The 27,498-nt window shown below is 48.1% G+C and overlaps 1 protein-coding gene across 2 annotated transcripts; it reads left to right on the top strand.

The window, feature by feature from the left end:
• Positions 1 to 565: 565 nt before the first annotated feature.
• Positions 566 to 26,870, top strand: LOC143172060 (glial cell line-derived neurotrophic factor-like). Of its 2 annotated transcripts, none has more exons than XM_076361294.1 (2): positions 566 to 638; positions 26,386 to 26,870. In XM_076361294.1, the coding sequence occupies exons 1-2, from the start codon at positions 566 to 568 to the stop codon at positions 26,868 to 26,870; spliced, it is 558 nt and encodes a 185-aa protein (XP_076217409.1). The 2 variants fall into 2 exon arrangements, with proteins under 2 accessions (XP_076217409.1, XP_076217408.1); XM_076361293.1 differs by having other exon boundaries at positions 566 to 737.
• Positions 26,871 to 27,498: the final 628 nt, after the last annotated feature.

Raw genomic sequence — 27,498 nt, 5'->3', positions numbered from 1 at the left:
GAAAATGAAAAGGGAAAAGGAAAGGAGAGGGAAAGGGAAAGGAAGGTTTGCCTATAGCATGGCAAAGCCGTGCAGCCCCACACCCCAGTTCAGCCTGGTCCACCCTGGCCCAGCCCAGGGACAGGTGCCCTGGCGCTGCCCGGGTGCTGGGGGAGGATGAGCACAAGGTGACCTGGCTGCCAGCACAGGGACACGGTCACACCCCCACATCCCTGGGTGCAGGCTCCTGGGACCTGCCTGCCCACATCCCCCAAAGCAGCTCACTTGGGCATAGAGGGGCTGGAGGCCATCTTGCACTGCCCTCTCCCACACCGCTTGCTGGGGAGAGCCCACCTCCCTCGCTCTGGGAGGGGATGGGGATGGGAAGGTGAGCTGGGCACAGGTTGTTTCCTCCTGCTCTGTCCCCAGGCCTGGCCAGGGTAGACCTGGCTGATCTGGGGTGTGAGGTTGCGCAGCTTTATCTCAGGACTGGCAGGGAAGGGGGCAGGACTGGGGGAGCACAGCAGCTGGGAGCTAACACTGCCTCTCCTCTCTGCCAGAGGCCCGTGTTGGAAGGAGATCTAAGATGAAGTTATGGGATGTTGTGGCTGTCTGCGTGGTGCTGCTCAACACGGTCTCCACCTCGCCCCTGCCCACCGGTAAGATGCCTCCCAAGGGGCCCCCTTCAGTGGTAGAGGGGCCTGAAGACGATCTCTCCCCCATCAGCCTGCTGCCTCCCTATGCTGTGCACAGTGACTGTAAGAAACATTCCCCTTTGTAGCCACCACTGTCTGTCTTGCTAAACCCGCTCCCCTTTGCCCAGGCATCAGGATGAGGAAAGGACCCCCCCCACTTTCCCCCCCCTACTTCCCCCCCTCAGCTTCTGCCCCCACTTCTCCCCCAAGCAGGATCAGTGGTTCTGGTCTGACTCCAGCAGCTCCAAACCAAGTCATCCTCCAAAGCTTGGGGTTGGCAATTGCAGTGGAAATGCCCCCCTTCCCCCCCACCTCCAGCCCTACCTTCCTGGTGGTCATAAGATCCCTTTGGTTGAAAAACCCAGAGAGATGGGAAAGTTAGTTGTATGCAAAGGAGCCGGGAGGAGGATCAGGTACATACACCTCCCAGTGCAGGCACTGAAACTCCTTCCACACTGCTTTAAGCTCCTCTCCGTGCTCAGACCTGACAATGCAATTATTCACTGTCTGTAGTGGGTGCAAGTCCTGATGGAGATTGGGCTCCATGGTGGGAGGCACTGTACACATCCTGGAGTGCTGCTGAGTTTCATTAAATCCTCCTTGGATCCTAATCCCAAAATTAGTGTGTCCGCATGGAAATTTACAGAAGAGTAGCTGTGGCAGGGTTAGGAGCTTGATGCAGAGCAATCCACATGAACCAGCTCACAGTAAGACGGCTTACAATCCAAATGACAGATAATAATAATGCCTTGCTAATAATAGGTCTCCTACAATAGCAGATACAGGATTTTCACAGCAGTATGTGAGTGTTATGCTAACACCAGTGGCTTTTTAAAGTGAGAGTTAATATGACTCAGTAAGAAGTGGCAAAATACATGAATTGTGGAGATATTCACTTAGCAAAGGCACAGACGCAGCTCGGAGGTTGCTCCCTTTGCCCTTGCTCAGTCCTCTCTGTTCAGCTCGTTGCAGGATGCAGGCGGTATCCAGTAATTGGGATTCATTTTTATCTCCTTATCTGGAGGCATGTCCTTTCCCTACGCCTGCTGCAACTCCAGCCACGGGCAGCCCCGCTCTGGTTTCTCCGGGAACAGCCGGACTAATGCAGTGTGGAGGTGCCGAGCAGGGAATCGTGTGCCGTGACTCCGCTTTGCATCCCCTCTCCAACATCCATCTCCTCTTCTGTCTGTCCCCACGCACACATATCTATGTCCTTCCCCATTTAGTCTTCTCTATTTCCTTTTCTTGCTTGTGTTTTCCCCCTGCTGGAATCTTTCCCAGGCTGCTGCCTCCTCCCATCCCAGCCCGGTCTCCTGCCGCTCACAGACCAGCAGCCTCTGACATCCTTTCAGCCCCTCCATGCAGGGAGGTCAGCCAAAAGCGCTTCCTCCCAGGGCTCCAGCCTGCCAGGGCTGCAGGGCTGTCACACCTGGTGATCTTCTCCATGGAGAGCTGCGTGGCGGGGAAGGTACCAGGGCACTGAGCCATCCTATGAGAGGCAGTGATCAGCTTTTCAGGCCGCTGTGCCGGTCCCCTCTGCATGGGCTTGCTGCAGTGCTGGTGGCAAGAAGAGCGTTAGGGGGAAAGCAGCATGGGTGGGAGAGCATTAATGCTCTGTCTTTCCAGGGTGGGAGTATTTGTACAATACTGCTTTTATCTTGAAACTTACTTCTGGGAATGTGGTTCCTGGTGAGCTGATTTCTCCGCAGCAGCTCGAGGGCACAGGTAGCAGTAGTAGTCTTGTCTGTTCCAAGTGTCCAAAACTTCTCATTATTTCCTCCTTTTTTTCTGTGGATTGGGTAAACAAGAAGTGGGAAGAAAGACGACCTGTGTTTTACCTGAGCTATGGTAGTATCAATAGACAGCCTCTTCCAGAAATTTCTGTTTCCAGGGTACAGACGTAGGCTTTGCCAAGCAGAGCTGGGTCACAGGTTATCGCCCAGGATAGTAATTTCAGAAAGGGCTGATAGTTTGGTCTCGATCTCTTAACCATGCAGATCACAAATAGATGGGCCTGGCTGCAAGGGGAAAGTAAACAGTGCTGTTCTTCACAACAGAAATCGGGGAAAATCCAGGGAGTTCCTGTGGTCTTTACACAGCAGTGGTTTACACAGCACCCGTGCCCGAAAGTCAGAAACTCTTCTCTCTGCTACATTGCCAAGTTAGATGAGTCAGAGGAGACCTGCAGAATGGCGGCTGTAAGAAAGCAATGAAATACTTTGATCCACTTTTACACCATTTTTAGTTGATTTAAAAGCGTGTGGCGTCTGGAGAGCAATCTGCAAACACAGAGCCCACCAGGCTGATCCTATTTGGGCTCATCGCTGCCTTCCCGCCGCAGCAGCACTTTGTTCGAGTCACCACTGTCTGTGTCTTTGACATATTTGTTTCTCTCTGCTTACCATTTGGTGGCACACACCCTTCAGCACACGAAAGATGTAGAATGATGTACACGAGGAGTCACATCTACACCATGTAGACTTCCCTCTGGTCTTTGAGGTTTCTCTTACAAGCAGAGGGCAGTATGCCACGAGCATGCAGGCATGCTTGCAGCTCCCCAGCTCGTCTGCTGGTGGACCTGCTGTGTATTAATATCTCTGTGGATACTGTTGGTCAGCTGCTTCGCCAAGTGCCTTTGCAGGAGGCAGCTCACAAAGCGGTGGGAGCACCATCATCACCCACGTTGGCTCATCTGCATAGGGCAATGTGTGGGCGCTGAGCAGGACTGGGTGCTGCGTGCATTCAAAGAGGGGTGCACTGCTCTCCCCTAAAGTGATCCCCATGCAGGCTGGGTGGGGAGTAGCAGTTGCGCTCTGAGGTGTGCATTGCTCTTACTCCAGGGAGGTCAGGTCTCCCATACACCACTGACAGCGGGGGTTAGTAGGGTTGTGAGATCATGTCCCACTCCTAGGAACAGGCCAAACACCTTGCTGGAGCACAGATCTGTTTTCCCAGGCCCTCGACACCTTTTTGTGTTCTCATTTGATGGGACTGCTTTCTCTGCAAAGTGCTCTGAGGTCACCTGATGCTACCCCATCTCTTTCAGATTGGCTCGAAACCTTCCTTCGTTCCAGCCTACAGGCAAGGTCCTAAACTCCCAGGCTTATCAGGTGTAATGTGCTGACCTTTGCTGTTCAGGGCAGTAATTAGAGATGGCAGAGAGTGTTGGCAATTGCAGTCTTCTGCATTTTTTACTTGACTGGATGCTGGAGTGAGAGTAGCCTCCATAAATGCAGTGCATTTGAGATTAATCCAGTGTTTGTAGGCGTTTTAGGCATCAGTGTTCATGGGATAGCTTATTTCACATGAAGAAGAGTAGCTGTAGCATTTGTAAAGTTAGAAAACCCTTTCTTTCCATCATGCTACAGTCTGCTGGGGGAAGGACACAATTAGCTTAAATAGCAACTGTGAACAGAACAAATATAAACCAAATTACTATAAGCTAAAAACTAAGTCAGCAGCTTCAGAAGCATGACAGTGCAGAGGGAGCCAAACACTTGGTTTGACTTAAATGCAGTTCCCAGTGAATACATTTTGTAACTGCTTGCCGCTGTATGGCCGTAATCAACATGTATGTGAGGACTGGAGTATCCTAAGATCCAGGATATGATATATAGTCTCTTGATCAAGTGGGCATCTTTAGTAAGAACTAGCGGTACGCACGTAGTATTAAATGAAAAAACTCACCATAGGCTTTTCCCTCTTAATAGAAGGAAAAGATGTTTCTTTGCATTATAATGACTGAGTTACTCCATGGCCACTGGATAGTCATTTGTTGTTGGAGCTCCACACTGTGTTATGTGTGCATTATACCTCTGTTAAACATTCTTCATACCCCTGCTAAGGGGTATTTAATGTTAAGTTACTGCATTTAGCTGCAACATTATCAACTAGTATGGAAGGTATCTAGAATAAACAGTGATATTGTAGGGCTCTTTAAGGCAAAAATGGTATTAAATTATACTTCCAAATGAATGCATTTCCTTCCCTACAGTATTTATTAGGCACATTCAGTGTTACGAACCAGAACTCTCATGTTTCTGTCCAGACTTTCCTGCTCAACACACTTATGGTGTGGCATATGCGCTTTAGTCTAAGATGCCCAGAAGCTACAGTAACCTGGGTTACCATGGGTAACCTGCCCATGCACAGTAAATCCAATGCATCGGAGAGGTATCATCTGCCACACCAAGCAGGTGCCACACTGCGTCATTTGATCTGTGTGTATCCAGTACAACCGGTGCATCCAGCCAATGTCAGACCGAGTGTGTGTATGTCCCTGGGCCAGCATATATATATAGTAAAGTTTGTTTGCATGGGCATGCCCAGGTTATCTAGGCTTTTAGAAATCATAAGCATTCAAAGTCACCTTTTTTTCATGGGCAAAATTCTAAAGAAAGAAAGAACAGGATGCATCTGGGTAAATCCAGATGCATTTAGCCCTAGAAGCCGATTTCTCCGCAGTCTCAGGTATAACTACCTGTGAAGGGGTTCTGAGACTTAAGGAGGAAAGGACTGAAATGCAAGAGAATATGGTTTTATTCTCATTTTAACAGTTATCCTTTGTTTAAAGTTTTATGTCTTTGCTCCTTTTCAATTTAGGGACCTCAAAAATTTCCCAGTGGAAGTGTGGATCCTTTTAGATGTTTTGCAGGTGTGGGTTGCTAGATAACATACCTGAACATGCTTTTCTTGGTCACCTTTCATAGGCCTCTTCAATATATTTTAGAAATCCCCATGTTCAGGGTCTGCAGATGACAAGCTGCGAAACCTTTCTTGGAAGGCTGAAGAATTCAGCTGTGTAGTGACTATTGATGAATTGATGGGGGAGGCATTACTTGTCCACTAGAATAGGATCCTCAGATTGATAGGTTGTAATGTCTTTGTAAATTATACTGTTCCTGATTAGGACTGCATAAAGTAAGTTTAAAATATTTAAAGTTACAGAGGTTGAGAGAAGCCATTGGGGTCATCAAGTCCCATCCCCCATAACTGCAGATGATCAGGGATAGATATCTAGTGCAAATATCCAGTCCTCATCCCCCACGCACACTACCAAGCAACTGCAACTTAAAACTTGTAGTACATAGGCAAAACCCCATATAACTACACTTGTTGAGGAGTCTCATACTTCTGAGGTAATAAGTTAATGACAAGTAATAAATGAGGAATACTAAATATTGCAACATAACCATGTTCAGGATCATCAGACATCTAAATAGGCCACTGCCACATTAGTGCTGGTAGAATGGTTGACACTGCACAATTGTCATTTTTGACAAAAACAGCTGTAGTTTCTGATCAAGTAATATTTGGTAAGGGGAACCAAAGGAAAGATTTCAATGATTCTTGGAAATCCAGTCCTAAGAAGAAAGAAGAGAAGAAAGAAAACAGAATCAAAAAGATTTATTTGAGAAAGGTACAAACAAAGCATTAAGACACAAAATATACATTAGAGTATGTTTGGTTTTAAGATCAAGGACAGAAAATTAATTATGTAAGACATTTCAAATATCAGCATTCTTTTTAAGGAATAAAGACACATTGTATGACACTAGCAGATATTTAGGTTTTTGCCTTAGTCTGTATGTATTGGTACAGCACTTAAACTGAAACCTGCAGGTACATTTCTTTGAAGTCAGTGGGACTTGTACAAATGCTTTAATGATTATTGAACAGGAATAGGCTTCAAAAGAAGCAAACACTGAAATCAAAATACTTGTTTTCCTGCGTCTGGGCCAGGCAGTGTTACAGCAGGTATGCCAAAACTTCTCAGGTGGCCATGTTTTTAGAGGCAAGCTGGTCATATCCACTTCAACTAACAAGCTACATACAAATATCTGGACTACCTCTGCTCCCATCCCAAGCGTGTAAGATTTCTTTGGCAAAACCAGCAATTACTCAGGAAATTTCTGACAGGGAGGTGTGGATCCAGCGTATCGACTGGGAAGGGGGCAGAGCTTTTTGGAGCCTGGCTGCCTCTGAGCAGCTGCCGATGCCATCTGACAGGTCATGCTCCACAGATCCCAGCGTGAGACCTCCTGCAACGGAGCACGTAACACCTGTCCTAGAGCGAGGGACTGATTATTATAAGAACATTTTCCGAACTGCAATATTAAAACTTTTCATATTGTTCCTATTGTAAACAGGTTGAAATGCAGGTAGTGAAAGGCGACAGTAGAAGAACATGTATTATTTATAGGTCAGATCAAAATCTGATAGCAGCAGAGATTGTCACAGCAGGGGCATCAGCCATGATTTTGCCCAGATGGCTCTGCTTTACTGCCCCAGGGAAGAGACTGGGATCGGGTCCCTTTCTGCTGCTTTGCTGCCTGTGTTTGTTTCTTGGGGACACTCCTAAAACCCAATGGGAGATGCAGTGTAAGAGCACAGGCAGCCCGGGAACAGTTGCTTGATTGGAGTAGGGTTGAGCTGTTGTTGCAGTGACACTTCTGCTGTTATTTCTGTTACGCTGTTCCCGTTCAGTGAGCTAGCACTAAAGTGGGGCTGGGTGACCAATGTGGGGGTTTACTGATGTCGTGTGAGGGCTAGGCTTGATCACTTCTGCGCCAGGAACGCTAAAGAGAATTTCTTTTTATTACCAACAGTATTTCCTCCGTTAAAGACTCAGTGCTGTGCCTGTTAACTGGCTGCATGCCTTCTTGCTAATAGAGGTCACAGGTTTCGGGTCCCAGTCATACATACTTATTTGAGGCTCTTGCAGGGATGGGACAGAACCAAATATTAAGCATAAACCCAGGTTTTACTGAGAAGCTGGAGATTTATTCAGCATGGTATGGATTTGGAGCGGTACGAGGCCTTAGTGAGGAGACATGGTGGGCAACAAGGCAGGTATGTGCTTCACACAGGTTTGGCTCCTGCTCGGTCAGTGGCTTCAGGCAGGGCACTGCCACTTTTTCTTTTTCCCTCTTTTACACTGTTTATGCCATAACTTCTTCAGATGCAGAGACTGCCTCGTGGATGCTCGAGTACCCACACAGCCCTGTACAATGAGGCCCTAGTGCAGATGGGCTCCTGGAAGCTACTGCAGGAGCTGTCATAAAACCTCGAGTGACTGCTGAAAAGCTGTCTGGTCCTCAGTGCTTCAGAGCTGGTTTTTCAAAGCTCTGAATCAGAGGCGAGACCACATCCTCTTGCTGCTCCTTTGCTGCTTGACTGCCAGATGAGACACCCCTTTGCCCAGGGGCCAGAGGAGGGATCCAGCCCTGGGTGCCAGCCTGAAGTCGGGCAGGATCTTGTGAACAACTCCTGCCTGGACCAGACAAAGAACAAGAAACTCTTGTGGACAGGTCAGCTTGCAAGGCAGCTTCCTTTACTTCACCCAATTCACCTGACCTTGCTTTTTCCCTCTGTTACCAGGTCATTCCCCCAACTGGCAGCAATTATGATGGTCCTGTTGTTTCTCCCCTTTCTTCTCCTGGTAGGAACCAGTATTTCATACCTGTGAGAAAGCAGGCAAAGGATGCAAGGGGAGGCACTGCCAAGCATGGCAGTGTGAAAATACGAAGTACTCTGCAGATTTGCCATTATGACCAACACATGGGAAGCAGCAGGGTTAGCTAGTGAGCTACAAACACAAAACTTGGTCACTTCGTTAGGAACAAGCACACCAGGTAGGTTAACCCTGTGCCTTTTTCCAGTGCTGCCTTATCGTACCTGACTGGTGTGAGTGGCCCTGGAGTCATCCTCCAGGTTACTTAGCACTTTACCTTGATGAGAGACAAGTGACACCAGTGAGAGGCTCCATTTCTAAGGGCTCTCTGAGTCGGAGGGGAGGACGCAGTGTTTCCTGGGAGCTGGTGAGGCAGGGAGTGAGGTAGTGAACCAGAACTGTATTAAACGTTTAAAGATGAGCTGACCCTGGTGTGTTTGATGCTCTATTTACTAATGGACACAACCGACTGGTTTCCATTTCACTCTTAGCCTCACAGATTTTCATGCAAGGTATGAAAGCAAAGTCATGCCTCAGAGAGGTGATATTTTAATTGTTTAAATCCTGAAAATTTTTCAGTATGACTAGTTTTAACACCTGCCTTTGCTTTGATGCCTGCATGATAGGCTTTGTTTTTCATTAAAAGTATTTCATTTTTAATAAAATAAATGTTTTATCCCCACCACAGTTCACACCTTTTTACTTTACAAAGCAGACTGATCATCACATTGGTAATTTTAACCTCACTAAGGTCCCACTTCCACAAACAGGTTACTCCAAGGGTCTCCTGAAGTACGCCTTTGTAGTGTGAGATGGGGAGATTCTGTGTTTGGATAGGGCTTGTCCACTATAATAAGTACCTGAAAACATTACTGCAAAGCAAGCTAAATACAAAAATAATTAATGAATAAATGGTATACCACAGTCATCTGCATAAGCAGCAAAAAATGAGGATGATTCATTGCAGTCACAGTTAGAGGCACATTAATTATATATTTCCCACTAGCAAATGATCTAAGAAGAAACATCTTTGTGAGTATAACTTCGGAGGAAACTTAAAAAACAACCAGGAAAGAAAGGAAATTAAAATATTTTAGTTAAGAAGGTCCCAGATTAAAGTACCAGAACTGTTTTTGAAAAAGGGCCATTTGAGCCTAACACAGATCTGGATCTGAATTTTCTAAATAGTGCTTATCATTATAATGAGCTAGATTAACCTCCTTGAACTTTGAAAGCATACTTTAAACAAGAGTCTGAATGCTGCTGTTTGAACTTCTCTAATTGAAAGACAGCTGTGCTTAAGTGAAATATCCTGGTAATTTTATTAAATGTTTGGCCTGCACTTTTGATGTAGTAGCTGTGCAATCCCACAAATGCATGCATAAAAGCTACAATGTAAAATAAAAATTTAATTTTATCATTTTTAGTATACCTTATGTGACTTTTATTATATCACTTTAACTCAGGATATGCAAAGTGCCAAATGACACTGCAGTGATGTAATTACATTTTCCCAAGATCAGTATAGAAAACTATTCCTTAAAGTACAGTTTCCAATAACTTAAAACGTCAAGTTTTATGAGATTTAAAAAAAAGGAAAACCCACTTATATAAATTATTATTTTGCAATTAATAGAATTTAAGTTTTTCTTGTAAACCATAATAGACAGCATGGTCAGAAGAGACTGTAGTTAGCCTTTTAAATCCATAACCAGGCACCAAAATGAGTAACTGGATTTTTTTCTCAAAAGCTGGAGATCCCTCTTTTCCCACTGAAATCAGTTTGTGGTCAGGTACAAACTGATAGTTTCTTGCTCTACCATGCTGGGTTACTGCCACTGCGGGGGAATATTTGGCTTTAAAATAAAACTGTTGCTAGTGAAATCAAAGGAATAGTTTTACAAAATGTAATTGTGGTCACATTTGAACAGACAGAAATAAATCGTCCATTTTTCCTTAATGGAAACTGTTTTCTTGAGAATGTGACGAGTTTGGTTTGGATATTTGTTTAGACCTATTTTATGTAGAAGTCTGTCTGAACACTGTATAATTTATTCTTCTAAAAAGCACAGGCATCAGATCCCGGTCCTGCTGGCACGCAGTGTCTCTAATTAATTGGAAATGCAAAGGCAGGCTCTGGGGGGTTTGCAGTGGGGAAGATGCCCAGAGGAAGGCATGTTTCCCTGTGTGCCCAAAGCAGAGCTCCAGGGTGGCTTTCTGCAGAGGTTGGTGGGTAGCACCATGGGTGTTTGGCTGCAGGAGCCTGAGCCCATACACGCTGCCAGCTCTTGCAGTGCCCAGGGGACAGGGACTGTGCTTGGGGACAGGCAGGTCAAAGCCTCAGGTTTCAGAGAGCAGCAGTGAGGCGAGAATTTCAGTTTGTGTTCAAGAGGGGTGTTCCTAACCCGAAAGGTTGGGTCAAAACTATGATCTGAGTGTGCCCTAAAGGTTCAGAAAGCAAGCAAACAGCAAGCAGACGATGCAAATGTTCTTGTTTTTTTAAACGTCTTTTAAATGAGTCTCATTTCTTTATTTTTGTTTGACTCCTGGAGTTTTGGATGTTTGGTGTTGACCAACTCTGTGCCCAGCCTGGTCACTCTTCTGGATTCCTATGTTCACCAGTCCTGTGATGTTTCGTTCTTTCCTTCTTTGCTTTTTTATTCATTTTCTGATCCTGTGAGAAACTCCTGGCAGATCAAGAGCCCTGGTTCAGCTGGACATGGAAGACTGATGGGGTCTGTGAGCCTTTTTGCCACGCTGTGAACAAGATACACAGAGGCCCTGTGCCCCCTGAGGGAGGATTTTACATTTCCAGGACGTATGGTCCTTTCCCTCGGGGAATGCCTGCTTTGAGGTGCATCACACTCATGTATGTGTGAGCCAACCTTCACTAACCTATAATGAGCACGTGCTGTTGTGGGCTATCCCATCCTGTCCTGTCCTGTCCTGTCCTATCCTATCCTATCCTATCCTAGGTGGCTTCAGATTTTTAAATTCTAATTCCTTCACACCCTGGAGCCAGGGACTACTGCTCAGAGAAGATCTTTACTGCCTTTATTGCCATAGTATCTTAGCATTTTCTGCTGGCACTTTGTACGTGTGTACATGTAAATACAACACACATATACACACATCCAAACCATATATTTTATAAGAAGGGATAATAATATGTGCTTTTCCCAGGGATGTGAAATCCCCACGGAAAGCTCTGTCTGCTGCACAGTCAAGTCAGCGCAGTCCATGCAGTATTAGAGAAGCAAAGCTGCCAGGCTGTTGACCTTCATTCTGAGACTATAAACGTTTTTTAAACAGTGTTTGAGACAGAGGAGTAACTACGTAAAACAGATCATGGCTCAATCAAGTGGCTTTATTCAGGTTACAAACCAGCACTCGATGCCAAGGCAGCCCCTATGAGTGCAGTGGTGTTCCCTAGCCATGCAGCTCGGCTCAGCACCCTCTTCACCCCCAGCAGCACTTACCACAGCGCAGAGACCAAACAAGTGCTCGGCAGGCGGTGGCTGTGGTGTGGGGAGGTCTCTCGGCATCCCTGGAGCACATCTACCAAGTGCCTGTCAGGCTGGGGTGGTCCTGCTGTCAGTCTTCTCCACCTTCCCTGCTGTCCATTAGCCTTTTATGGTCTTTAGTCCTTGGTCAGTGGTTATTGCTTATTCATGTATGATGTCTGGTGGTAGCTTCCTTAGCATTTATCTCTAGTGCCTTGTTTCAACCCATCATGCCTTGTGTTAATGCTGGCATTTCTACTTGGTTGCCCAGGGTCCTACTTCAAGAGTTTTTTACGGCATTTTGTTTCGGGCTCTCAGGCTTTGCACCCATACTTATTGAACAACCAAATATCCCTACTGAGTCATGACTGGCACATTGGCATAGGCCACTAAGTCAACTCTCATTTCACTCCTGGCCGTCAAGGTTTCCTTCAAACCCCTGCGAGCCACTCAGTGAATGTTTGTAGTCACACCGATGACTACGCTTTGTTAAGCAGCAGAAAATTAGCACCAAGCCACATCCGATCAGTATGAGCCCCATTGCTTGGGTCCATGATTCAGTGGTTGCTGGGTCCAGCTGCGCTTGACGCAGTACCAAGAGCACAGGCCCACACCACTGAGTGTGTGTTGAAACTCAGCTTTTTGGGATTGTGTTGAGGCTGGTTGATCGCGGGGGATTGGAGGTGTTCCTCGGACAGTGCTAAATTTTAGAAGCAAACTTGGAGCACATTGGCAGTCCAGTTGGAATGTGCCAAAAAGTGCATCGTTGCATTGATCATGACTAGTTTGGGGCTCCACAGGTAGAGGGTGTTGTTGCTTACAACAACTTGCAAGGACTCACTGGGTAGCCCAGTAATGCAGCTGCCATTGTGGTTAACGTCATGTACACACGTAGTCCCGTAACAGCATGCGTGGTTGTAGGTGGGCAGACACTGACCAGGGTCGATAGGTCCAGCACATTTCCTTGAGGGGGGCTCTGTGCCCACCCACCGGTTCCCTAATATCACCCATGTGCCTTGTGTCTCGACTGATGTAATCTCCAAATACTGGGGGTCACTGCAGGAGTCCTCTGGACAGATTTGGATATCTGTTTGGGATATTTTCCAGTTCCCTGGGCTGAAGGGGAAATCCACCCTGGAGACAGAAAATTGGCATTCATCTTATAGTGCTGGCATCCCTCCCAGCGAATCTCCCAAGTGGCCTGATGTTGCAATAGGGGATGAGCTGAGTAGGGATCCTTGGCTCTGTTAGACGTATCAGCCACGCACGTTTCATCCCAGGTTACAGCTTGGAGCTCTTCTTGCATGGTTTGTGTTAGAGCCCCAGTGAGATTAGCAGGATCAGCCATGCTGCCAATTACCCCATCTTCTGGTTGCAGCAAGTCCATGTGTGTAGGTAGGGCTCTAGTTGGATACCCTGTTGGCTTGATTACTTGATCTACTTTTTCCCCTATTGCTTCCACCTTCTGCCATGTTGACACCCCATGCCTGCATTAGCAGTGTTGCATAGGGCTTGTCTACGGTGTGTTTCCTCCACCTTAAGTATCGTAGGCCACTTGCAGCACAGAAGGCTCTCAGCAACATTAGCTCCCTTGGTGCAGTTGGGGCAGTCATCACGCATGAACCAGGATAGATGTCAGTGTGGGCTCCGAGCAGGGACACGGTCCACAACATGGGCCTTTCCCCCTCTTTATCTGCCCTCCAGGGCATACTTGGATTGACTTGGGCAGGACAGTGCTTGGACCCTATAACTGTCTGATTAATATTTAACCAGACTCCTGCATATAGCACTGTTGCAGGGGTAGGTGACATTTTTGCACCTGAATTGCAAGCAGTTTAAAAATGATGTGCCTAGTTGGTTTGTTATCTCTTCAGGTAATCCACAGTTTTGTTTCTCCCTTCTTAGGTGGGGGGAGACTTCCCTCACTGCAAAGGCAGCATACCAGATTTGGGATAAATATGAGGCTGAAAGTTGCAGACAAGAGTCTCCACGTATAGCTTGGGTTTCTCTGTAACAATCTATCTCCCAGCTCCTTCCTGATGGTTGACCCTTGCATGGATTTCATTAAACCCTAGTATACTTCCCTGATGGTTGTATTTCACTCTCCACAGCCAACGTCTCATTGTGTCATACTGTTACTACAAGGGTTGGGCCAGAAATATGTGACAGAGGTGTGGGCTGGGGTAGTCACAGTAGTATGAGGGGGTAATTTGAAGGTGAGAGTGGGGAATGGCACAGCTAGAGCCGTCTCCTCAGGGCCACATCCTTCCCCTATTGGGTTATAAGCTAAGAAACCTAGCTTCTGCATAAGAAACCTAGAAACCATTAGGTCCCACAGCAACAAAAACAAGTGCCTCCTGCCAAACTCCTCTCCATCTGTATCTGTGCCAGGGCCAAGGTTGTACTTCAGCGATGGGGGCTGTGCCAGCTCCACATGGATCGTCTTGCTTGATTGAGTCTAGCAAGGTATCTACCCCTTCTTGCTTTTAAGGAACATAGCCCACCCATCGCCTTGTCCTGGACCTTGCTTAGTAGGGCAGTATTCATATGGTGTAGGCAGACCAGCCTGTCCTGCAACAGAGCCAGGTGGTGCATCCAATGGACACATCTATCCAAGCTACCCCCTTCCAGTAGGTATGGCTCATAGTGGGTATTTTGGTACCTGCTACAGAGGTAATGACAGAGGAGTGCAAGAAGGGTGCACTTACCATTGGTTTCACAGGCTTATGGGGCTTGGCACAAGGTCCTGCTTTGTTCAGGTCCCGTATAGCTGTATAGGTAGCAGCCATCCCTCCTTCATGTCTTTTCACAGTCACTGGGAGATTGTTGCCATTAGCATTGGATACCTGTAAAACACAGTGGAATTCACTTTTCCCAGTCCCAAACTCTACAGTTTATAGGATCCCGCTTCCTATGTGTCACCCTGTCATTATGTGAAGGTACAAGATTGCCTGCAGACTCTTTTACCAGTCTGCACTATTTTGTTGGAGCTGTCCATGAAAAACCATATACTTCTGATCCATCCCTATTTTATCATGGAAGGGGGCTTCTAGGATGTGGCTGCTTTGGAATGGGGTCCATATTCCTCCTTAAGTGCAGATGCACTGTGTTTCAGCAGGTTTTTGCACTAAGAGTTAACATCCTGCTGCCCCCATCTCCTGCATATTTGGTGCTTCTGTTGAGGATATAAAGGTGCACCTTCACTAGGCAATGGGAGGCAGCTTTGTGTCTTCTTCTCTCCTGTTAACAGAGTCCGTGCTACTGCGTGTGGGCTGAATACATTTGCTGCCTGGTCTCCCATCAGGGCTCCTGTCTGTTATAGTGCTTATTAGGGAAATGTGGCTCTGAGCCTTTGCCTAAGGAGCTGTTCCTATCAGCACCTGACCGAGTGAGAGCCTTCATGGCTCAATGGAGGTACCAACCCCCGGCCAGGCGCACTGTGTCAGGTATCACCTTTCCCAATGTTTGCAGTTCCTGGGACATTCGTAGGGGTCCTTCTGGAGATGGAGCCCCCTTACATGCAGGGCCGGGTGCGTGACACTGGTCTGTTACGTGGGTGGGCATTTAGGAGTTAAGTACAGAAAGAAGCATCCTCTTAGATCTTCATGCAAAGGAAGTGAATCCTCAAAGACTCGATTTTTGGCACAATGACTGAGGAAAAAAAATCTCAATACTGCAATGTTGTTTACGTGTTTAAGAGACAATCATTAATAATATAACATAAGGGCACCCACACACGGGCTCCTGACAGCCTGACCCTCCATTAAATCACTGTATTCACTAAAGCAGATCACATTGAGGGATTTAGTCCATGGGAAGTTTAAAGATTTCAAAATGTGATTTTATTCCAAATCATGATGAAAAGCTGAAATCTCAGAATGTTTCAGAAGAACACGTTCAATTTCACTCTCCTTGAAGTGGTTCATTCTGCTAGTATCAAAACATTTCATTGACTTGAACATTTCAAAAAAACCCAGTGTACCCGCCATTTCAGCGAAGCTACCGAGGCGAAGGGCTCCGGAGCAGAGGATCGTGCCGGGGGACCCTTCCTGAAGCGGCAAAACCGCGGCAAAACCCGCAAAAAGCAAAAGCGCAGGGAGTGAGAGGGAGCCCCAGCCCTCCCCCCCCCCCGCGAGCCGGAGGAGGGAGTTCCTGACGAGCGGCAGCTCTGACTCAGCATGGGCGGGGACAAGAGGGACGGCGGCACTTTAAAACCCAGTGTACCCGCCATTTCAGCGAAGCCACCGAGGTGAAGGGCTCCGGAGCGGAGGATTGTGCCGGGGGACCCTTCCTGAAGCGGCAAAACCTGCAAAAAGCAAAAGCGCAGGGAGTGAGAGGGTGCCCCAGCCCTCCCCGCCCCGCAAGCCGGAGGAGGGAGAGGAGGGAGTTCCTGACGAGCGGCAGCTCTGACTCAGTGTGGGCGGGGACAAGAGGGACGGTGGCCAAACCTCCTCACTTACAAGAGCAGCTCCCAGGGAGTGTGAGTGATCGGGAGTGTGGCCAACAGGGTGGGCAAACAGGATGTGGTGTGTCAGAAGGGTGTGGTGTGGCAGTTTGTGCAGGCAGGGTGTGCAGGGAAGACAAGCGGGCAAGATGCAGCTCCCCTCCTGGCTCTAGAGGCCAACTCAATTGGTAATTGTTGGCTTCCAAGAAGAAGACCAGCTATGGTTTCCACTCAGCTGAAAGCTGTCACCAGAAGTAATGTGGTGACCCAGATGGAGCTCACATGCAAGCATACAGCTGTCCAGGTCTCTGGCTGCAGGGAGTGCCTGAGCCTGTCACTTGTACTTGGAGGGCAGCAGAGACACCACCTGTGTGTGGTGTGACCAGGTGGATGATCTGCTCAGCCTGGTGGCAGAGCTGAAGGAGGAAGTGGAAAGGTTAAGGAGTATCCGGGAGTGTGAGAGGGAGGTAGATTGGTGGAGCTGCACCCTACCGTCCCTGAGGCAAAGGCAGCAGATGGAGGCTCCACGAGAAGCAGAGGATCCCTTGCCACGAGGTAGAAAGAGGGGACCTAAGTGATGGGGGGGAATGGAAACAGGTCCCTGCTTGGGGTGCCAGGCGAAACCCCGCCCGGCCTCCCTCACCTTCTCGGTTGCCCTTACACAACAGATATGGGGCCCTGGAACTTGAGGGCCAGGCAAATGAGGATGTAGACGAAGGTCCATCCAGGGGGTTGCCTAGGGTGAGGCAGTCAGCCCTATGCATTATGGCTGCCTCTGCTAAGAAAAAAAGGAGGGTAATTGTCATAGGCGATTCTCTTCTGAGGGGAACAGAGGGCCCTATATGCTGACCGGACCCATCCCACAGGGAAGTCTGCTGCCTCCCTGGGGCCCGGGTCAGAGACATCACTAGGAAGCTCCCTGGTCTGGTACGGTCTTCCGATTACTACCCGCTGTTGGTTATACAGGCTGGCAGTGATGAGGTTGCAGAGAGAAGTCCAGAAGTGATCAAAAGGGACTTCAGGGCACTGGGGCAACTGGTTGAAGGATCGGGAGCACAGGTAGTGTTTTCCTCAATCCCTACAGTGGCAGGGAAGAATACTGAAAGGAGCAGGAAAACACACCTGATCAACACGTGGCTCAGGGGCTGGTGCCATCGGAGGAATTTTGGCTTTTTTGATCATGGGGAGGTTTACACGGCACCGGGCCTGCTGGCGACAGATGGAGTCCAGTTATCTCACAGGGGGAAAAGGATCATTGCTCATGAATTGGCAGGGCTCATTGAGAGGCCTTTAAACTAGGTTTGAAGGGGGAAAGGGATAAAACCAGGCTCACTAGAGATGAGCCTAGGGGTGGCGTGCCGATGCCGGGGGTGAAATTGATAGCCCAGCTCAAGTGCATCTACACCAATGCACGCAGCATGGGCGGCAAACAGGAGGAGCTGGAAGCCATTGTGCAGCAGGAGAGATATGACTTAGTCGCCATCACAGAAACATGGTGGGGTGACTCTCATGACTGGAGTACTGCAATGGATGGCTATAGACTCTTCAGAAGGGACAGGCGAGGAAGGAGAGGCGGTGGGGTGGCCCTGTATGTTAGAGAGTGTTTCGATTGTCTAGAGCTCAACGATGGTGATGATGATGATAAGGTCGAGTGTTTATGGGTAAGGATGAGGGGGAAGGCCAACGAGGCAGATATCCTGCTGGGAGTCTGTTATAGACCACCCAACCAGGATGAAGGGGCGGATGAAGCATTCTACAAGCGGCTGGCAGAAGTCTCTCAATCGCTAGCCCTTGTTCTCGTGGGGGACTTGAACTTCCCGGACGTCTGCTGGAAATACAACACGGCAGAGAGGAAGCAGTCTAGGAGGTTCCTGGAGTGTGTGGAAGACAACTTCCTGGCACAGCTGGTAAGTGAGCCTACCAGGGGAGGTGCCTTGCTCGACCTGCTGTTTACTAACAGAGAAGGACTGGTGGGAGATGTGGTGGTCGGAGGCCGTCTTGGGCTTAGCAACCATGAAATGATAGAATTCTCAATTCTTGCAGAAGTAAGGAGGGGGGCCAGCAAAACTGCAACCATGGACTTCCGGAGGGCAGACTTTGGCCTGTTCAGGACGTTGGTTGAGAGAGTCCCTTGGGAGACAGTCCTGAAGGGCAAAGGGGTCCAGGAAGGCTGGATGATCTTCAAGAAGGAAGTCTTAAAGGCGCAGGAGCAGGCTGTTCCCATATGCCGTAAGAAGAACGGGCGGGGAAGACGACCGGCCTGGCTGAACGGGGAGCTCTTGCTGGGACTCAGGAAAAAAAGGAGAGTTTACCACTTGTGGAAGAAGGGGCAGGCGACTCAAGAAGAGTACAGGGATCTCGTTAGGTCATGCAGAGAGGAAATGAGAAAGGCAAAAGCCCAGCTAGAACACAATCTGGCCGCTGTCGTAAAAGACAACAAAAAATGTTTTTACAAATATATTAATGACAAGAAGAGAGCCAGGGAGAATCTCCATCCTTTATTGGATGCAGGGGGGAACATTGTCACCGAGGATGAGGAAAAGGCTGAGGTACTCAATGCCTTCTTTGCCTCAGTCGTTAACAGGCAGACCAGTTATCCTCAGGGTACTCGGCCCCCTGAGCTGGAAGACAGGGACGGCAAGCAGGATGAACCCCCCGTAACCCAAGAGGAAGCAGTTAATGACCTGCTACGCCACCTGGATGCTCACAAGTCTATGGGGCCAGATGGGATCCACCCGAGAGTGCTGAGGGAGCTGGCGGAGGAGCTTGCCAAGCCACTCTCCATCATTTATCAGCAGTCCTGGCTAACCGGGGAGGTCCCGGATGACTGGAGGCATGCCCATGTGACGCCCATCCACAAGAAGGGCCGGAAGGAGGATCCGGGGAACTACAGGCCTGTCAGCCTGACCTCGGTGCCGGGGAAGATTATGGAGCGGTTCATCTTGAGGGCGCTCACAAGGCATGAGCGGGACAACCAGGGGATCAGGCCCAGCCAGCACGGGTTCATGAGAGGCAGGTCCTGCTTGACCAACCTGATCTCCTTCTATGACCAGGTGACCCGCCTAGTGGATGAGGGAAAGGCTGTGGATGTGGTCTACCTGGACTTCAGTAAGGCCTTTGACACCGTCTCCCACAGCATTCTCCTAGAGAAGCTGGCGGCTCACGGCTTAGACAGGTGTACTCTTCGCTGGGTCAAAAACTGGCTGGACGGCCGGGCCCAGAGAGTTGTGGTGAATGGAGTTCAATCCAGTTGGCGGCCGGTCACGAGCGGTGTTCCCCAGGGCTCAGTTTTGGGGCCGGTCTTGTTCAATATCTTTATCGATGATCTGGATGAGGGGATCGAGTGCACCCTCAGTAGATTTGCAGACGACACCAAGTTGGGCGGGAGTGTTGATCTGCTCGAGGGTAGGAAGGCTCTGCAGAGGGACCTGGACAGGCTGGATCGATGGGCTGAGGCCACCTGTATGAGGTTCAACAAGGCCAAGTGCCGTGTCCTGCACTTGGGTCACAACAACCCCATGCAGCGCTACAGGCTTGGGGAAGAGTGGCTGGAAAGCTGCCTGTCGGAAAAGGACCTGGGGGTGCTGGTTGACAGCCGGCTGAACATGAGCCGGCAGTGTGCCCAGGTGGCCAAGAAGGCCAATGGCATCCTGGCCTGTGTCAGAAATAGTGTGGCCAGCAGGAGTAGGGAAGTGATCGTGCCCCTGTACTCAGCCCTGGTGAGGCTGCACCTCGAATACTGTGTTCAGTTTTGGGCCCCTCACTACAAGAAGGACACTGAGGTGCTGGAGTGTGTCCAGAGAAGGGCAACGAGGCTGGTGAGGGGTCTGGAGAACAAGTCTTATGAGGAGCGGCTGAGGGAACTGGGGTTGTTTAGCCTGGAGAAGAGGAGGCTGAGGGGAGACCTCATGGCTCTCTACAACTACCTGAAAGGAGGTTGTAGCGAGGTGGGTGTCGGTCTCTTCTCCCAAGTAACTAGCGATAGGATGAGAGGAAATGGCCTCAAGTTGCGCCAGGGGAGGTTTAGATTGGATGTGAGGAAAAATTTCTTTACTGAAAGAGTGGTTAAACATTGGAACAGGCTGCCCAGGGAAGTGGTTGAGTCCCCATCCCTGGAGGTATTTAAAAGACGTGTAGATGAGGCACTTAGGGACATGGTTTAGTGGGCATGGTGGTGTTGGGTCGATGGTTGGACTCGATGATCTTAGAGGTCTTTTCCAACCTCAATGATTCTATGATTTAATTTACTTGAATAATTTATCTCTGGTAGAGTATATATCAAATGAAAAATTAAATAGATATTTTAATTTCTTAAAAAGAAAATGCATTAATAAGATTTCCCTTGAAAATTAACATAATACTTCTATTCTGACCTATTTCTACTCAATCTAATCAGCATCTTGTGATATGAAATAGTTCCATGAAAAATTTTTCAAAAGCTCTGACAATAATTATCCCCTAAAAGCATTTAAAAAAGCAGGCATTCAGCCAGGAATAATAGCTCAGCCTGGCACCCCAGGAAATTTCTCCTTCTGTCCTGCCCAAAAACCTTATTGATAGGTGGCTTTGGCAATACTAACCACTGCTGGTGTGAAAACACAACAATTAACAATTATAATCACAAAATTGCTTTCAAGAAACCTTGTCCTTCTGCCGCTTTGCTGGGAAGAGCCTGTATAACCTAGCTACAGTAGCTTCATAACTTTTGCTTGGGTTCATTGAAGTTATTCTTCATTTGTCTGGGTGATTCTTATTGTAATAACATTAGTATGGCATATAATATTATTAGTATTATTACTATATCTGTGTATTATTAGTATAACTATTATAACTATAATTAGTACTTAACATCACATAATTCAGATCATTGGCTATTCTCACCCAAAATCAAATCCCCTTGAGGTACACATCGGACTTCCCCATCCTTCCGCATCACCCACCAAGTGCACCCAGGTCCTTGAGCAAAAGCAATCCCACGGATGGGTTTGCCTTTGCCCGAGGCAGGAATAACCCAAACTGTTTTCCCCAACATATTTTCTATGTGCACTACAGGGACTTTATTCCCATCTACAGTATGTAAAAGTTCTGACCGGGCAGGGCCAGCTCGATTGGCAGATCCCCGAGTGTTGACTAACCAGGTGGCCTTTGCTAAATGCGTATCCCAATGTTTGAATGTCCCGCCACCCGTTGCTCTCAGCGTAGTCTTTAACAGTCCATTGTATCGTTCAATTTTCCCAGAGGCTGGTGCATGACAGGGGATGTGATACACCCACTCAATGCCATGCTCTTTGGCCCAGGTGTCTATGAGGTTGTTTCGGAAATGAGTCCCATTGTCTGACTCAATTCTTTCTGGGGTGCCATGTCGCCATAGGACTGGCTTTTCAAGGCCCAGGATAGTGTTCCGGGCAGTGGCATGGGGCACGGGATATGTTTCCAGCCATCCGGTGGTTGCCTCCACCATTGTAAGCATATGGCGCTTGCCTTGGCGGGTTTGTGGGAGTGTGATATAATCGATCTGCCAGGCCTCCCCATATTTATATTTCAGCCATCGTCCTCCATAGCAGAGAGGCTCTAACCGCTTGGCTTGCTTGATTGCAGCGCATGTTTCGCATTCATGGATAACCTGCGCAATAGTGTCCATGGTCAAGTCCACCCCTCGATCACGAGCCCATCTGTATGTTGCATCTCTTCCTTGGTGACCTGAGGTGTCATGGGCCCAGCAAGCTATAAATAATTCACCCTTATGTTGCCAGTCCAGATCCACCTGAGCCACTTCAATCTTAGCAGCCTGATCCACCTGCTGGTTGTTTTGATGTTCTTCAGTGGCCCAACTCTTGGGTACGTGAGCATCTACGTGACGGACTTTTACAACCAGGTTCTCCACCCGGGCAGCAATATCTTGCCACAATGCGGCAGCCCAGATGGGTTTGCCTCTGCGCTGCCAGTTGCTCTGCTTCCATTGCTGCAACCACCCCCACAGGGCATTTGCCATATCCATGAGTCAGTCCAGAGAGAGAGCACTGGCCACTTTTCTCGGTCAGCAATGTCTAAAGCCAGCTGGATGGCCTTTACTTCTGCAAATGGGCTCAATTCACCTTCTCCTTCAGCAGTTTCTGCAACTTGTCGTATAGGACTCCACACAGCACCTTTCCACCTCCGATGCTTTCCCACAATACGACAGGACCCATCAGTGAACAGGGCATATTGCTTCTCATTTTCTGGTAGTTCATTATACACTGGAGCCTCCTCAGCACGCGTCACCTCCTCCTCTGGCGATATTCCAAAATCTTTGCCCTCTGGCCAATCCATGATCACTTCCAGGATTCCTGGGCGACTGGGGTTTCCTATTTGAGCCCGTTGTGTGATCAGTGCGACCCACTTACTCCATGTAGCATCAGTTGCATGATGTGTACATGGGACCCTCCGTCTGAACGTCCAGCCCAGCACCGGCAGTCGGGGTGCCAGGAGGAGCTCTGCTTCAGTGCCGAAAAAAAGTCCTTGGCCAGTGTAAGCATTACCTAGCAACAACTAAAACATTGGTGCGTTATCAAATTTGTTCTCATCCTAAATCCAAAACACAGCATTGTACCAGCTACTTGAAAGGAAATTAACTCTATGCCTGCCGAAACCAGGACAATATCCACCCCTTATTTTATACCATCTACGTCATGCTCCAGTCTCATATATTCCATTAGACTTCCGCACTGGCCATATGGGACTGTTAAAGGGAGTCTTGCTGATCACTCTTTGGCTCTCCAGTCGACAAATCAGCTCATGAATGGGAATCAAGGAGTCTCGGTTGGTGCGATATTGCCACCGGTGCACCATGGTGGTAGCGATTGGCACTTGTTGGTCTTCGACCTTCAGCAACCCCACAACAAAGGGGTCTTCCGAGAGACCAGGCAAGATGGACAGCTGTTTAATTTCTTCCGTCTCCAAGGCAGCTATACCAAAAGCCCACCAGTACCCTTTTGGGTCCTTGAAATACCCTCTCCTGAGGTAGTCTATGCCAAGGATGCATGGAGCTTCTGGGTCAGTCACAATGGGGTGCTTCTGCCACCCATTCCCAGTTAGACTTACTTCAGTCTCCAATACAGTTAGTTGTTGGGATCCCCCCCGTCACCCCAGAAATACAGATGGGTTCTGCCCCTCTATAGCTTGATGGCATTAGGGTACACTGTGCACCGGTGTCTACTAGAGCCTTATATTCCTGTGGGTCCGATGTGCCAGGCCACCGAATCCACACAGTCCAGTAAACCCGGTTGTCCCTTTCCTCCCCCTGGCTGGAGGCAGGGCCCCTCTAATCCTCATCACAGTACTCATTTCTCATTTCTTGTACATACGAGTCAGAAGTCAATTCATTAAGATCAGGAGTAAGATCAGCCCTTCTACTCTGTCTGGGGAACTGCCCACTGGAAACTGGAGCAGCAATTTTCCTGGAAGAACCTCTTTCTGTGATTGTTTTCCCTTGCAATTCCCGTACCCGTGCCCCTAGGGCTGCAGTAGGTTTTCCATCCCACTTCCTCATGTCCTCTCTGTGGTCACGCAGGTAAAACCATAGGGTGCCCCGTGGTGTGTACCCTTTATACTCTCTCTCTTGAGCAAAAGAACGCTGACTCCTAATAGCCGAGATACTGGTCCGTACAGGTGAGGAGTAGGACCTATCCTCTCTGAGTTGCTGGATCTCCCGGGACAGTTTCTCCACAGCCGAGACGAGGGAGGAAGAGAGACTTTCCTCACATTGCCGTAGTTGACTAGCCAATTCATCCACCGTTTGTTCCTCTCCATCTTTCCAGGTCATCACTGCCAATGAATTGGCGTATGACGATGGTGCGCTCCTTATACACTTCCGCCACATGGGTCGTGTGCACTTGACTTCATCCGGATCTTTGGATAGTTGTTCATTGTTCAGGTCATCATAAATCACCTCCATCACAGCTAATTCTCTCAGAAACTGGATACCCTTCTCCATGGTGGCCCACTTGCTTGGGCGACATATGACATCTTCCTTAAAGGGATACCTTTCCTTCACGCTTGACAAGAGTCACCTCCAAAGGCTGAGGACTTGTGTCCCTTTTCCAATTGCTTTGTCAATGCCCCCTTCTCTGGAAAGGGATCCCAGCTGCTTGGCTTCCCTACCCTCTAATTCCAGGCTACTGGCCCCATTATCCCAGCATCGGAGCAGCCAGGTGACAATATGCTCACCTGGACGACGGCTGAAATCTTTTCGTATATCTCGCAGCTCACTCAGGGATAGAGATCGGGTGGTCACTGCCTCGTTTATGAGTTCTTCCTCTTCTTCCTCCCCAGTCAGCGGCCGGCTCTCCTCCTCCCGTTCTCGTGATGGCCCTTCTCCAGGGTCATCTGTCTCGTGCACTTCTTCCTCCAGCCCCCTTTCATAAGAAGCTTCTTCCTCCCTTACTAAACGAGCTGACTTCCGCTTCCAAAATTCCAGGCCGCAGGGCCTGTTGCCAGAGTCTGAGTAGCCGCAGAGCATGTCACCGGGGTCTGAGTAGCTGCAGAGCATGTTGCTGGGGTCGGAGTGGCCACAGGGCGTGTTGCCCGGGTCTGATTGGCCGCAGTGCGTGTCGTTTTACTGTCAGAGCCAGAGACTTTCTCTTCCCTTTGAGGGTGCTGAATGGTGTTGAACAGGGCTCGGTAGGCATGGCCCAGGCCCCAGCATGTTGCCATGATCTGCATCTCTCTGGAGTTGCCAGGGTGACAGCATACTTTGTCCAAATATTCTACTAACTTTTTAGGACTCTGCACTTGCTCAGGGGTGAAGTTCCAAAGCACTGGGGGTGCCCATTGGCCTAGGTACTTGCCCATCTTGTCCCACACACCCTGCCACTCATAACTATTCAGCCTTGGGGCAGATCTCTGGATGATATTCTTAAATTGCTTACCAGCTTTAGACAAAACTGAAACAATATTCCCAAGAAGTATTAATAGAAGTATCTTAACTACCCAAGGCTGTTCAAAATACTGAAAAGTTACTGTAATGAAGGAGGAAACATCATAGAAGAAGGTAGTGACACTGCCATTCTGTATTTCCTCCGTAAAAAAACTCTCAGAAAAGTCACTGTAATTGCTAGTTGCCTCCACGAAATGGTATCCGTGGTACAGTAACGGCTTCATTGCGAAACCTACATACCACGCTAACATCAAGGTCAATGTTCTAAAAACAAACCTCACAAGCGAGACATCACCAATCACTGCAGACCACAGCAAACTGCAAAAACCAACACCAATCTTTAACATGTACAGCAAAAAAAGGAGCACGATGCAGATTATACAAATCAATATCGAGAACAGAGAAATCAACATTGTGACCCACAACTATTAACAGATATAAATTCCTTAATACACTCCGGTTAATCTGTTATTATCTCAACCCTTCGTGCCCCACGTTGGGCGCCAAAAAGGACTGTCGTGGTTTAACCTCAGTCGGCAACTGAGCACCACGCAGCCGCTCGCTCACTCCTCCCCCCACCCCTGGTGGGATGGGGGAGAGGATTGGAAGAGCACAAGTGAGAAAAACTCGTGGGTTGAGATAAAAAACAGTTTAATAATTGAAGTAAAATGATAATAATATGATAATAATAATATTACTACACAAAGCAAGTGATGCACAGTACAATTGCTCACCACCCGCCGACTGATGCCCAGCCAGTCCCCAAGCAGCGGCCCCCCCCAGCCAGCTTTCCCCAGTTTATGTACTGAGCATGACGTCACATGGTATGGAATGTCCCTTTGGCCAGTTTGGCTGTGCCCCCTCCCAGCTTCTTGTGCACCTCCAGCCTTCTCAGTCGGTAGAGCATGGGAAACTAAAAAGTCCTTGGCTAGTGTAAGCATTACCTAGCAACAACTAAAACATCGGTGCGTTATCAACTTTGTTCTCATCCTAAATCCAAAACACAGCATTGTACCAGCTACTAGAAAGGAAATTAACTCTATGCCTGCCGAAACCAGGACAATATCCATTAAATAATATTTATTTCATGACATGCTTTTCTTTCCCTTGATTTTGACAGGGCTTATTCAATATTGAAAGATGTGCCAGAGTGCTACCAAGCGTCAGTAGACACCTACAGAGATACATACATATCTCTTTTATTTTTCCCCAAATGAGTTTCCATGATGGTCTAAACCATTCCAAATTCTCCCTGATTTCTGAGCGTCCTGGGCACATGCTCTGAAGTAATGGGCAGGGCAGCTTGCATGTGTCTAACATTTTTGAGCCACGAATGGATAAACTTCCATTAATGACAACTGACATGTAACAAAGCCTTTTCTCTCTTTCCCAAACAGCTAATATGTCAGAGGATTATCCAGATCAGTTTGATGAGGTAGTGGACTTTATTCAAGCCACCATTAAAAGACTGAGGAGGTCGCCGGATAAACAGACTCCGATTTTTTCTAGGCGGGAGAGAAACCGGCAAAATGCATCCACAAACATAGAGAATTCCAGCAAAAAGGGAAGGAAGAATCAAAAGGGCAAAAATCGAGGATGTGTCTTAACAGAAATACATTTAAATGTGACTGACTTGGATTTGGGATATGAAACCAAAGAAGAGCTAATTTTCCGGTATTGCAGTGGATCTTGTGATGCAGCTGAGACCACGTATGACAAAATTTTAAAAAATTTAACCAGAAAGAAAAAACTAGTCACTGACAAAGTAAGGCAAGCTTGTTGCAGACCCACAGCCTTTGATGATGACCTGTCCTTTTTGGATGATAACCTGGTTTACCACATACTGAAAAAACATTCCGCAAAAAGGTGTGGATGCATCTGACTGCTGTGCACTGGATGCGGCTCCAGTTTTGCATTCCTGCTACGATGCAAAGAGAGGGACCAAGGTTCCCGGGGAAGCGTCTGCTCAGAGCAGAGCAAAGAGGACCAAGAACACAGAACAAGGGGTTGTGGGAGCCCGGGGGCGTGGGGCAGCATAGGAGGATGGAGGCTTTTGAAGTCCTACGGGAAAGTAAATAAAAGCTCAGGTGGAGATGCCGAGGTCTGGATGGTGTGTGCACTCCCTTTCCCATTTGACACAGTCCACTGTCAGTGAGACTCGGATCCATGAGGAATGTGCTTAAAAACACAACCCTGCTGTACCACACTGTGTTGTAGTTATCCCATCCATGCCAGGAAGCTTAGCTGAGAAGTAGCTTAGGAGTACCTTATTCATCCCCTGCACCCTCAGCTGTACTGAAAGACACAATGTACTATTGCTCATTGAAGGGTGGTTCCTAAGCACTTAGGACAACTTCTAAACTATAATAAGATTTATCTCTTAAGTAAGATGATATTGGACAAATATCAAAATTCCCAGACTTAAGTTCTCTAGGGCCAGTATCAATACAAAGCAAAACAGTTCCACTTACTGGTTAAGTTTGGTTATTTCCATCTCATGTTTCTTCAAA

The sequence above is a fragment of the Aptenodytes patagonicus genome, chromosome W, assembly GCF_965638725.1.
Source record: "Aptenodytes patagonicus chromosome W, bAptPat1.pri.cur, whole genome shotgun sequence".
Classification (NCBI taxonomy): Eukaryota; Metazoa; Chordata; class Aves; order Sphenisciformes; family Spheniscidae; genus Aptenodytes; species Aptenodytes patagonicus.
This window is presented reverse-complemented; position numbering and strand designations above follow the sequence as displayed.

Coding starts and splice junctions, on each gene's coding strand:
- LOC143172060 (XM_076361293.1), top strand. CDS start 566: ATGAAGTTATGGGATGTTGTGGCTGTCTGCGTGGTGCTGCTCAACACG. Junction 738..26,385: donor CTATGCTGTGCACAGTGACT/GTAAGAAACATT, acceptor TTTCCCAAACAG/CTAATATGTCAGAGGATTAT.